At 41.9% G+C, this 13,862-nt stretch overlaps 1 protein-coding gene across 2 annotated transcripts in view; it reads right to left on the bottom strand.

The window, feature by feature from the left end:
* Positions 1-220: 220 nt before the first annotated feature.
* psd2 (pleckstrin and Sec7 domain containing 2) overlaps positions 221-13,862 on the bottom strand; it is a 48,924-nt gene continuing 35,282 nt past the window's right edge. For both annotated transcript variants that reach the window (XM_052513699.1, XM_052513704.1), the window contains 9 exons: positions 9,058-9,116; positions 6,372-6,461; positions 6,144-6,187; positions 5,883-6,076; positions 5,659-5,729; positions 5,327-5,484; positions 4,729-4,873; positions 4,458-4,601; positions 221-4,080 (listed from right to left, as the gene is read on the bottom strand). In XM_052513699.1, coding sequence (XP_052369659.1) covers positions 3,862-4,080; positions 4,458-4,601; positions 4,729-4,873; positions 5,327-5,484; positions 5,659-5,729; positions 5,883-6,076; positions 6,144-6,187; positions 6,372-6,461; positions 9,058-9,116 — 1,124 coding nt within the window. In that variant the 3' untranslated portion in view covers positions 221-3,861. The remainder of the gene's footprint in view (positions 4,081-4,457; positions 4,602-4,728; positions 4,874-5,326; positions 5,485-5,658; positions 5,730-5,882; positions 6,077-6,143; positions 6,188-6,371; positions 6,462-9,057; positions 9,117-13,862) is intronic.

Raw genomic sequence — 13,862 nt, 5'->3', positions numbered from 1 at the left:
CTAAACATTTTCCACATCGTTATTTTCTCATCTGCGTTACATAAGGCAATATCTCTAGATAAAGAGCTGTATAATTGATAATAAAAACATTGACGCCAATTTCTATTGTATATGAAAGGTGACTTTAGGAAGCACTGACTAAAATAACCAGTAAAAACTCCCTCCACTTTACACTGTCAAACAATATAACAATATACAGTAACATTTCCAGTCTCCAAGCTTCCTTTGTTTAAATAAAAAACAACAAAAAATATTTATTTAAGACAGGACCAGCAAAGTAAAAAACCTTCTCACAATTCTATATTACAACAGCACTGCTCTGCCCTAAAACACTGGGGAAACAATGGTTAGTTAGAACAACAGCCAAAGTGACAAGGTCGGTCCTCAGAGTAAGAAATACATAATGTATCAAATGTCAGTTCTGATTCCAAATTCCACTTCAGTCAACAGAACTAAGGATCTCTGATCCAGTCTCATCAAAAACACAGCATCTATAAAGCCTCTGTGTCTGTTCTGACCGTGCAAAGATTCCGTACCGCTTTAGTGTTGAGAAAGACATATGAATTGGGGACACTATCCCATCCGAAGTCCCGTCAGGAAAGGGGGAAGGAGAAAGAGAGGAGGATGAGTCTCAATTTTTCATTTAGAACAATGTAGTCCAGCAGAACCACAGCCCTCTTTCCTCCCTCCATCTTTCCATGGTTCCTTTCTGGAGAGACAGAGCTGGGTTCGTGTCCTCTCTCTGGTCTCCCACATGAATATGATTCTACACCACGTGTACAGCTATGTTCTGCTCAGCCACTTCCTCTACTTCCTGTTCTGCTGCTTTGTCTTTCAGTCTTTGATTGTAGTATCTGCACCCTGATGATGATATGACAGGAAGATGAGCCCGCTCCAACTCAGGGAGACGTCTTCTTCTGCATCAAAGCATTCCAACACAGAACACAGATCCTTTAATGTTAGACGTGCTTCCTTTCAACCTTAACCCAATGTCCACTGGCCAACCCTCAACCACACACACACACACACACACACACACACACACACACACACACACACACACACACACACACACACACACACACACACACACACACACACACACACACACACACACACACACACACACACACAAAGCACTTAATCAAAATCTTCAACAAACCAACATTACTGCTCATACTCTGTCAATGTCCTCCATCCCAGCTTCCACTCAGAGTAACAGCAGTACAGGTATCCACTCAGTAACAGCAGTACATGTATCCACTCAGTAACAGCAGTACAGGTATCCACTCAGTAACAGCAGTACAGGTATCCACTCAGAGTAACAGCAGTACAGGTATCCACTCAGTAACAGCAGTACAGGTATCCACTCAGTAACAGCAGTACAGGTATCCACTCAGTAACAGCAGTACAGGTATCCACTCAGTAACAGCAGTACAGGTATCCACTCAGTAACAGCAGTACAGGTATCCACTCAGTAACAGCAGTACAGGTATCCACTCAGTAACAGCAGTACAGGTATCCACTCAGTAACAGCAGTACATGTATCCACTCAGTAACAGCAGTACAGGTATCCACTCAGTAACAGCAGTACAGGTGTCCAGACAGTAACATAGAACAAGGGTTATAAAACATGCCACAGTGCTTTCATTCAGTCTGATAACATATATGAAGCTCATGTTCAAGTGGAAGAAGAAATACATACTTATCAATAATAGTCTACACAGCAAGGAGTTGATCATCTTAACAGTTCTGAGAGTCTGGGTAAGTGTTGTTCATCATCATAAGGCTTCCATACAGTAGGTGTGTTACATAGGCCTGTTCAGATACACTGAGGAGAGTCTCCATGCTCTATGGTCCATAGTAACCTGTTGAAGGCTCACTATAAGGTGTGAGTTACTTCAAAGGTTTGGGGTCACTTAGAAATGTCATTGTTGTCCGTGAAAACATACATGAAATGAGTTGCAAAATGAATAGGAAATATAGTCAAGACGTTGACAAGGTTATAAACAATGATTTTTAAATGAAATAATTGTGTCCTTCAAACATTGCTTTCATCAAAGAATCCTCCATTTGCAGCAATTACAGCCTTGCAGAGCTTTGGCATTCTAGTTGTCAATTTGTTGAGATAATCTGAAGAGATTTCACCCCATACTTCCTGAAGCACCTCCCACAAATTGGATTGGCTTGATGGGCGCTTCTTACATACCATACGGTCAAGCTGCTCCTACAACAGCTCAATATGGTTGAAATCAAATGACCGTGCTGGCCGGCCACTCTATTATAGACAGAATACCAGCTGACTGCTTCTTCCCTAAATAATTATTGCATAGTTTGGAGCTGTTCTTTGGGTCATTGTCCTGTTGTAGGAGGAAATTGGCTCCAATTAAGCGCCGCCCACAGGGTATGGCATGGCGTTGCAAAATGGAGTGAAAGTCTTCCTTCATCAAGATCGCTTTTCCCCTGTACAAATCTCCCACTTTACCACCACCAAAGCACCCCCAGACCATCACATTACCTCCACCATGCTTGACAGATGGCGTCAAGCACTCCTCCAGCATCTTTTCAATTTTTCTGCATCTCACGAATGTTCTTCTTTGTGATCCGAACACTTCAAACTTAGATTCGTCTGTCCATAACACTTTTTTCCAATCTTCCTCTGTCCAGTGTCTGTGTTCTTTTGCCCATCTTAATCTTTTATTTTTATTGGCCAGGCTGAGATATGTCTTTTTCTTTGCAACTCTTAACTGTTGACGTTGAGAGTTGTGCACCGAGGCCTCCCACTCCTCTTTCTACTGATTAGAGCCAGTTTGTGCTGTTCTGTGAAGGGAATAGTACACAGCGTTGTACGAGACCTTCAGTTTCTTGGCAATTTCTCGCATGGAATTGCCTTCATTTCTCAGAACAAGAATAGACTGACGAGTTTCCAAAGAAAGGTCTTTGTTTCTGGTCATTTTGAGCCTGTAATCGAACCCACAAATGCTGATGCTCCAGATACTCAACTAGTCTAAAGGCGGCCAGTTTTATTGCTTCTTTAATCAGAACAACAGTTTTCAGCTGTGCTAACATAATTGCAAAAGGGTTTTCTAATGCCTTTTAAAATGTTAAACTGCGATTAGCTAACACAACGTGCCATTGGAATACGCCTATGTAGATATTCCATTAAAAAAATCTGTTTCCAGCTACAATAGCTATTTACAACGTTAAAAATGCCAACACTGTATTTCTGATGAATTTGATGTTATTTTAATGGACAAAAAATTAGCTTCTCTTTCAAAAACAAGGACATTTCTAAGTGACCCCAAACTTTTGAATGGTAGTGTACATTTGACATTTTAGTCATTTAGCAGATGCTCTTATGCAGAGCGACTTACAGGAGCAATTGTGGGTTAAGTGCCTTGCTCTAGGGCACATTAACAGATTTTTCACCTAGTCCGCTCGGGATTCAAAACAGCGGTTACTGGCCCAAATCTCTTAACTGCTAGGCTACTTGTCGCCCTACTACTATGCTACTGTACCCCTCCACCCTGAAATCCACCATCCACCTCCTCAAACGAAAAAACTCCACTCCACACTTCCTTTATGCCGGTAAGTCCTCTCTCCTCTTTCATTCTTTTTTCCACATCTTCATGTTCTCCATTATAAGTGTTCTTATAAGCACTGCCAGAGACAATTAGCTGTTGGTTAAATAACACCATTAATACTGTATAGCTGGAACAATTATTACCGCTTTACTGTGCAATGAAATAGGAAGGAGGGAGGATTTGGGGGTCCAGTTCTCAGGCGTTTGGAGGGGAGAGCCCTCTGGCTCAGAGGACAGGGTTACGGGGGGTGCATTATATTTTTTAGGGGGTTCTCCTCTCAACTCTGCTGGCCCGGGCCAGTGCGTCCAGAGGCCCTGCTATTGACATTGTGCTGGCTGATGGAAGGAGAGGACTGGGTCTTCCGGAGGTATCCCTCGCGCCCCCCTCGGCCCTCCCCAATCCCGCTCATCACGCTAGCCTCTATCTTCTCCAGGTCATCTGTCTCTGCCCTCATCTTGGCCTGGAGCAGGTTGATATACGTCTCGTACCGACTCTTCTGCAATGGAGAGAGAAGGGGAATCAAGATGATGTGACTATAAATATGCGTATATCACACACATGGCTCATTTAACACACAGGCTATTACACAATGCTCCCCTACAGAGAGAAAGAGGGTTCATGACAAATGATGGGGAAAAACACAGAGAAAGGAGATATAGGACATTGATCTCGTGATTCTGTCACAACTATAACACAACAACAGAACATCTATTTCAGATATACCAGGACCTATGCACATAGAAACAGTTACACACAGAGAGAGAAAGAGATACATAGAAAGAAAGAGAGATGCATCCTTTCTCCCTTAAGATAAACTACACATATTATGCAAAGGGATGTAGGCCAAAGACCTGTAGCCTCTCTCCTTCTCACCTCATATATGAGGTAGTGCTCTTTGATTCGATACTCCTCCCACTCTCTGCTCTTGGGAGAAGGCGAGGGAGGGTTCTTCCTGTGCTCTTCCACCTCCACACTCATCTGCTTCAGCTTCCCCTCGTGGGACTGCAGCTGATCCTCCTGCACCAATCACAGCAACCCATCAAACAGCAGGCACCAGTAACAACCAATCACATAACACAATCAATTTAGGTTGCACCATGCTATATATGTGGTTGTGTGTGAGAGAATGTGTGTTTGCGTGCACCTGGTTTAGCCGGGTAGAGGAGGAGGGCAGTAGAGGTCTACAGAACGCCTTCATGGAGCCAATGGCAGCAGGGAAGGCCGGGGCGGAGAACAGAGCTGCTACCAGGTTAATACGGAATATCCACGACATCATCTCCTCTTCACTCCTTCAAAGAAAGAAAGGACACAGACAGACAGAAAGAGAGACATTTGTATGTGTCTGTATGTGTTCAGAAGGTAGAGCATGGCGCTTTCAGTGCCAGGATAACGTGTTTGATTCTAGAGACCACCCGTACGTAAAATATATGCATGGACAAAGCGTCTGCTAAATAGCATACATTATTATGAGAGAGAGTATGTCACAAGTTGCAACAAAATATCTAAAGGCTAATAATATTTGGCTAATAATAACACCACATTTCTGTACATCATGAAAGTCAGTTATCATTGTGTGACAAAATAACCGAATGTGCATTAGAGGACATGTAGCTGGTTCCGATGAACAGGCCTCCCCTACAGGCCAGAGTAGCAGAGGACCTACGGTGCCTGCAGCAGGGACACTCTCCTGTCAGAGAGAGAGAACAGGCCTCCCCCACAGGCCAGAGTAGCAGAGGACCTACGGTGCCTGCAGCAGGAACACTCTCCAGTCAGAGGTCTTTAGTTTGAGGACGTTGGGTCTCTTGCTGTAGTCTGTAGCGCGGGTGGCTAACGCATGGTGGATACGCACAGCGTTTTTCAGGTCCCCCTCACACAGCTCTGCATCAGCCTTATACTCATCCTGTCAACAGGGGGAGACACACACATATAACGTCGTCAGAGAGCTCCTACTACTGTGTTTGTGTGTGTGTGTGTGGGAGAGAGAGAGTGACACACACGCAGCTGAGCTACCACTGCTGCATTCTACTGCAGTGGTAGAAGTCTGTTTCTATGGTAACGGAGAGGTATCTGGTACCTTCTGTAGATAAAGGATCATCCCCTTTAGAACAGCATAGAACTTCTTCCAGCCTCGTCGTCCTCGTGGGGCTAGAGAGAGGGAGAGGGAGTGAGACAACTGTTATTTCTAAACTTATTTAATTCCCAATAACTGAAGACTTATGCGTTAAGAAATTCCCTTCCAACCTAACCTAAGCCCATCTATGTGTTTGTGTGTTTGCGCGCGTGCAAGTTTAGCCTCACTGCGTTTGCCGTCCATGTCTGCGTGGCTCTTGCGGGACAGGACACCATGTTTATAGGTGACAGCGTTGGGTAGGATGGGGATGGCGATGAAAGGGTTATTGCCATCCGTTACCCTGGCAACCCCCCTCTTCCCCCCTCCCTCATACTGCTCCTCCACCAGCTCCGATAGGCTCTTCCTGAACTCCTCTTCCTCACTGCAATACATCAGACATCAGAAATAACATAGGACACACACGCACACACCTGAGAAGGGATACTCACATTGCCCATTCAAGTTTCTCGTTCTTTATTGAATTATACAGCACCTAAACAGGAAGTAAAGAAATCAAAATGGTGAGAGAAAAAAGTCCCATCTCATTGAACTGGATCAACTTCTGAGTAATGCCAACATTGGAATCTGACCAAATATTACATTAGTAAGACAAAGCATTAGTAAGGAGCCTAGTTGAAGTGTTGTCATCAATATTGTCCTAGCATTGATTACTGTACCTTTAACAGGTCTTTAGGGAAGTCCTTGCCATCGTTTAGGCCATCCAGATTACTGAGGAACTGCTGGCAAGACATCTTCTTCCCAATGTTCTGGACAAGAGAGACACATGAAGGCTGTTCTGGACAATGAAGCAGAAGGCTGAATCCTAAATCACTCCCTTCCCTTTCCCATAAACCTCAGCCCTCCATTTGTGCATTCTTGCTCACCTCCGCCTTATGCAAAGCTTAGGGGGTGAAAAATATTGAGGGTGTAGGGGCTAATTCCGATAACCACTTCGGCCAAAGCCAGCAAGGCTGCAGGCTTCAGAGCGAAGGGCTATCCCGACAAGCACCACAATATGTTTGGAGTTCGCACAATGTAATCCAAAATAATGATGTTTGGAGTTCGCACAATGTAATCCAAAATAATGATGTTTGGAGTTCGCACAATGTAATCCAAAATAATGATGTTTGGAGTTCGCACAATGTAATCCAAAATAATGATGTTTGGAGTTCGCACAATGTAATCCAAAATAATGATGTTTGGAGTTCGCACAATTTAATCCAAAATAATGATGTTTGGAGTTCGCACAATTTAATCCAAAATAATGATGTTTGGAGTTCGCACAATTTAATCCATAATAATGATGTTTGGAGTTCGCACAATTTAATCCAAAATAATGATGTTTGGAGTTCGCACAATGTAATCCAAAATAATGATGTTTGGAGTTCGCACAATGTAATCCAAAATAATGATGTTTGGAGTTCGCACAATTGAATCCAAAATAATGATGTTTGGAGTTCGCACAATGTAATCCAAAATAATGATGTTTGGAGTTCGCACAATTGAATCCAAAATAATGATGTTTGGAGTTCGCACAATTGAATCCAAATATTATGATGTTTGGAGTTCGCACAATTGAATCCAAAATAATGATGTTTGGAGTTCGCACAATGTAATCCAAAATAATGATGTTTGGAGTTCGCACAATGTAATCCAAAATAATGATGTTTGGAGTTCGCACAATGTAATCCAAAATAATGATGTTTGGAGTTCGCACAATTTAATCCAAAATAATGATGTTTGGAGTTCGCACAATTTAATCCAAAATAATGATGTTTGGAGTTCGCACAATTTAATCCATAATAATGATGTTTGGAGTTCGCACAATTTAATCCAAAATAATGATGTTTGGAGTTCGCACAATGTAATCCAAAATAATGATGTTTGGAGTTCGCACAATTGAATCCAAAATAATGATGTTTGGAGTTCGCACAATTGAATCCAAAATAATGATGTTTGGAGTTCGCACAATTTTATCCAAAATAATGATATGTTTGGACTAAGCACAATTTAATACAAAATAATGATATGTTTGGACTAAGCACAATTTAATACAAAATAATGGTATGTTTGGACTAAGCACAATGTAATACAAAATAATGGAGAGGCAGGTCTAATTGTAAACCACATGCATTTGTTTATATCTGATTTCAAGAAATGACACACGTAACTTATGAAATAGCCTATACCTCAAATTAAATGTTTAACTGTTACTGAGGTTTATAACTTGTAAAACAACAGTTGATGGGTTTATTGATCCCCTCGCCACTCTCTGGAAGTCACCCTAGGAGTTGTCAGCAACATATGACAACCGAGGGCCCTCCAAGTGGGTCTGTAGGGGCGAGGGGGTGATTTGGGATTCACAGTCTTATTACCTACCGGTAAATGTAAATATTGACAAACTTTTCTTCAGACGTTTACTGTATTTTCTATAGTAGGTGGATCTTAACAAGGCTAGGAGAAACACTACTGTAAATGCAAATCGATGTGAATATGTTATGCAGTACTGTGAATAATTCCCGTGAATGACCACTAGGTGTCAGTGGTGTGCAGGTAGAGCATTAGCTATTCTCTTCCATGCATTATGTGGTTGATTGGTTACATTATGACCACAGATATACGGTACATGGAGAGACACAGAAGAGGTTAGTGCTAAAAGCCACTTACCACCTACGGAGCAGGACAGCCAGAGGTTACACAGAGGTCACACAGAGGTCAGACAGAACGCAGGACAATAGAGGGAATGAGAGGAGAGGAGAAGAGAAGAAACGAAGGAGGTTGAGAGAGTATGTTAGAAGCATGAGAGGATATGTTAGTAGACATATAAGAACAGAGAGTTAAATTGTGAGAGCATGTGTTAAAGTAACACTGGATAAGAGTTAGTATATAGTGCTGTGGTATTTAGTAGTAGGAGACAGAAAGACGGGACAAAAAGAGGGCAGAAAGTGGGTCAGAGGAGAACAGAGATGGAGATTGAGAGATTGAGCTGGAGGGTAACAGAGAGATAGTGAAATAGAGAGGTAGAAGAGAGACAGATATAGAGAGAGTGAGACAGAGAGGGAAGCTATTGTTGCTGTAGCACATCACTTCTAAACAGGTGTTGCCTGCCTTAAGGGGGGCTTTATTTTTATTCTCAAAGACAGACAAGCAAAATACATAAATACAATGAGCCGACGCGACAGTAGGTTTCTCTACGTCAATTGTGTTGGTGCGTGAGTCATGTTAGACAGGGTTTTGGCTCTACTCCTCAGGGATCTGCTGTATGTCAAATAGGATTGATGAGTATTTCTGGGGGCTCCTGCCTGTACATTGATTTCCATCTATCTTCACAGACTGTAGGTTTGATAACAGAGCTGTACATACGTGTCCATGTAGATCAGTGTTGAGCAGCATTAAGGCGCAGGTTAACGTATGGGCTCCGTCTGTTGGAAGAAGAAGAGAACATGTTTTTAGTAGTACTCAACTCGTTAACGACCTTCACGTCGCTAATGGCCTGGTACTCAGAGCTCTATTGTCCTTCAAACCACTCTGACAACAATGCAAACGCAAATAAAAATCACATCAAACAGTTATCATCATGCTTTTAAAAAACTCACCTGACTGTGATGATCAATTTGAAGAAGGAAGTTCAACAACAGGTTGAAACTGAGTGGAAAACATGGTCGTTGTTTCAAAGCCAAACACAACAAAATGGGCAGCACTTTGTAAGGTCAGGATTAGTTAAAAACACCCATACACATACCGTGCATTCAGAAAGTATTCAGACCCCTTCCCCTTTTCCACATTTTGTTACGTTACAGCCGTATTCTAAAATCAAATCAAATCAAAATCAAATGTATTTATATAGCCCTTCGTACATCAGCTGATATCTCAAAGTGCTGTACAGAAACCCAGCCTAAAACCCCAAAAAGCAAGCAATGCAGGTGTAGAAGCACCTGGATGTAAAGAATATAATCTCATCAATCTACATACAATATCCCACAATGACAAAGCAAAAACAGGTTGTTAGAATTTTTTGTAAATGTATAAAAAACAAAATACCTTATTTACATAAGTATTCAGACCCTTTGATATGACACTCAAATTTGAGGTCAGCTGCATCCTGTTTCCATTTATCATCCTTGAGATGTATTTACAACTTGATTGGAGTCCACCTGTGATAAATTCAATTGATTGGAGATGATTTGGAAAGGCACAAACCTGTCTACATGAGGTCCTATAGGTGACAGTGTATGTCAGAGCAAAAACCAAGCCATGAGGTCAAAGGAATTGTCCGAGACAGGATTGTGTCAAGGCACAGATCTGGGGATTGAAGGCCCCAAGAACACAGTGGCCTCCATCATTCTTAAATGGAAGAAGTTTGGACTTGGCGAAGGTTCACAACGACCCTAAGCACACAGCCAAGACAACACAGTAGGGGCTTCGGGACAAGTCTTTGAATGGCCCAGCCAGAGCCCTGACTTCAACCCAATCAGACCTGAAAATAGCTGTGCAGCGATGCTCCCCATCCAACTTGAGAGGATCTGCAGAGAAGAATGGAAGAATCTCCCCAAATACAGATGTGCCAAGCTTGTAGTGTCATTCCCAAGAAGACTCGAGGCTGTAATTGCTGCCAAAGTTGCTTCAACAAAGTACTGAGTAAAGGGTCTGAATACTTATGTAAATGTGATATTTCATGTTTTGTTTTTACATTTGCAAAAATGACTAAAAACCTGTTTTTGCTTCATCATTATTGGGCATTGTGTGTAGATTTATGAGGAAAAAATAGAATTGAATCAATTTTAGAATAAGGCTGTAATGTAACAAAATGTGGACAATGTCAAGGGGTCTGAATACTTTCCGAATGCACTGTATTAGAGCTTATGAATACACATAGACCGATATATGAGCCCAAGACTGGAAAAAACACTGAATTAAAAGAATGATTGTGCCGTTATACAATACATAGCTTAATAGCCTACCTACCACATACTACGCATGATAGAAAAACATTTAAAAAAACATCGATTTAAGATGTCTTTGATACATAATTGGTCTAGCCTATACTCCAAAATGTGGTGGGCTATGTATTGTAAAACAGCACAATCATTCTTTTAATTCAGCGTTTTTTCCAGTCTTGGGCTCATATATCGGTCTATGCGTATTCATAAGCTCTAATACAGTGCATTCGGAAAGTATTCAGACCCCTTGACATTGTCCACATTTTGTTACATTACAGCCTTATTCTAAAATGGATTCAATTGCCAAGGGGTCTGAATACTTCCGAATGCACTGTATACATTAATATTCCTGACTCTGACATGGCTTGTTCTGATATTTCTTCATTCCTTTTTTTGTATTTTGGGGATTTGCCTGTATTTATTTTAAAAGATGTACTCATAACTGCACTGTTGTAGCTAGAAACACAAGCATTCTGCTTCACCTGGGATAACATCTGCTAAATATATGTATGCAACCAATAACATTTGATTTGATGAGTGAAATATGATCACTTGAAGAGAGAACGGCTGTGCAGCCTGAGGCAAGGAACAGAGCGTAGGCTTTTTATGTGACTTTCTCAAATCATCAATAGCCTGTAGTCGCATCATGCAGACCATATGTTTGACATTCTAAGGTTTTTATCATTCACAACTAAAGTTGCCAAATAACTGAGATCTAGCGTATAGGACCTGTTTCAAATGATCACTTTTACGCTCAACATAGCTACTTCATAAGCACACTTGCTCCGGAATGTGAAAAATATCCTTTCTATTTTGTTCAGTTCAGTTAAGTTCAATTATATTCTTCTTACTATAAAATAATGGCACCGGACTTATAAGCATATATTGTCTGCTAAATGAACAAGCCTATAGCCTACAGCATGGAGCATAGCCAGATAACATACAGTATCTAGTCTACTAAATGAACAAGCCTACAGCCTACAGCATGGAGCACAGCCAGATAACATACAGTATCTAGTCTACTAAATGAACAAGCCTACAGCCTACAGCATGGAGCACAGCCAGATAACATACAGTATCTAGTCTACTAAATGAACAAGCCTACAGCCTACAGCATGGAGCACAGCCAGATAACATACAGTATCTAGTCTGCTAAATGAACAAGCCTATAGCCTACAGCATGGAGCACAGCCAGATAACATACAGTATCTATCCAGCTAAATGAACAAGCCTATAGCCTACAGCATGGAGCACAGCCAGATAACATACAGTATCTAGTCTGCTAAATGAACAAGCCTACAGCCTACAGCATGGAGCACAGCCAGATAACATACAGTATCTATCCAGCTAAATGAACAAGCCTATAGCCTACAGCATGGAGCACAGCCAGATGACATACAGTATCTAGCCAGCTAAATGAACGAGCCTATAGCCTACAGCATGGAGCACAGCCAGATAACATACAGTATCTAGCCAGCTAAATGAACGAGCCTATAGCCTACAGCATGGAGCACAGCCAGATAACATACAGTATCTAGCCAGCTAAATGAACAAGCCTATAGCCTACAGCATGGAGCACAGCCAGATAACATACAGTATCTAGCCAGCTAAATGAACAAGCCTAGAGCCTACAGCATGGAGCACAGCCAGATAACATACAGTATCTAGTCAGCTAAATGAACAAGCCTACAGCCTACAGCATGGAGCACAGCCAGATAACATACAGTATCTAGTCTGCTAAATGAACAAGCCTACAGCCTACAGCATGGAGCAAAGCCAGATAACATACAGTATCTAGTCTGCTAAATGAACAAGCCTATAGCCTACAGCATGGAGCACAGCCAGATAACATACAGTATCTAGTCTGCTAAATGAACAAGCCTATAGCCTACAGCATGGAGAACAGCCAGATAACATACAGTATCTAGCCAGCTAAATGAACAAGCCTACAGCCTACAGCATGGAGCGCAGCCAGATAACATACAGTATCTAGTCTGCTAAATGAACAAGCCTACAGCCTACAGCATGGAGCCTAGCCAGATAACATACAGTATCTAGCCAGCTAAATGAACAAGCCTATAGCCTACAGCATGGAGCCTAGCCAGATAACATATAGTATCTAGCCAGCTAAATGAACAAGCCTATAGCCTACAGCATGGAGCATAGCCAGATAACATACAGTATCTAGCCAGCTAAATGAACAAGCCTACAGCCTACAGCATGGAGCACAGCCAGATAACATACAGTATCTAGTCTGCTAAATGAACAAGCCTACAGCCTACAGCATGGAGCACAGCCAGATAACATACAGTATCTAGTCTGCTAAATGAACAAGCCTACAGCCTACAGCATGGAGCACAGCCAGATAACATACAGTATCTAGTCTGCTAAATGAACAAGCCTACAGCCTACAGCATGGAGCACAGCCAGATAACATACAGTATCTAGTCTGCTAAATGAACAAGCCTACAGCCTACAGCATGGAGCACAGCCAGATAACATACAGTATCTAGTCTGCTAAATGAACAAGCCTATAGCCTACAGCATGGAGCACAGCCAGATAACATACAGTATCTAGCCAGCTAAATGAACAAGCCTACAGCCTACAGCATGGAGCACAGCCAGATAACATACAGTATCTAGTCTGCTAAATGAACAAGCCTATAGCCTACAGCATGGAGCACAGCCAGATAACATACAGTATCTAGTCTGCTAAATGAACAAGCCTACAGCCTACAGCATGGAGCACAGCCAGATAACATACAGTATCTAGTCTGCTAAATGAACAAGCCTATAGCCTACAGCATGGAGCACAGCCAGATAACATACAGTATCTAGTCAGCTAAATGAACAAGCCTATAGCCTACAGCATGGAGCACAGCCAGATAACATACAGTATCTAGTCTGCTAAATGAACAAGCCTACAGCCTACAGCATGGAGCACAGCCAGATAACATACAGTATCTAGTCTGCTAAATGAACAAGCCTATAGCCTACAGCATGGAGCATAGCCAGATAACATACAGTATCTAGCCAGCTAAATGAACAAGCCTATAGCCTACAGCATGGAGCACAGCCAGATAACATACAGTATCTAGTCTGCTAAATGAACAAGCCTACAGCCTACAGCATGGAGCCTAGCCAGATAACATACAGTATCTAGCCAGCTAAATGAACAAGCCTATAGCCTACAGCATGGAGCCTAGCCAGATAACATATAGTATCTAG

Source organism: Oncorhynchus keta, chromosome 4 (assembly GCF_023373465.1).
Source record: "Oncorhynchus keta strain PuntledgeMale-10-30-2019 chromosome 4, Oket_V2, whole genome shotgun sequence".
Classification (NCBI taxonomy): Eukaryota; Metazoa; Chordata; class Actinopteri; order Salmoniformes; family Salmonidae; genus Oncorhynchus; species Oncorhynchus keta.
This window is presented reverse-complemented; position numbering and strand designations above follow the sequence as displayed.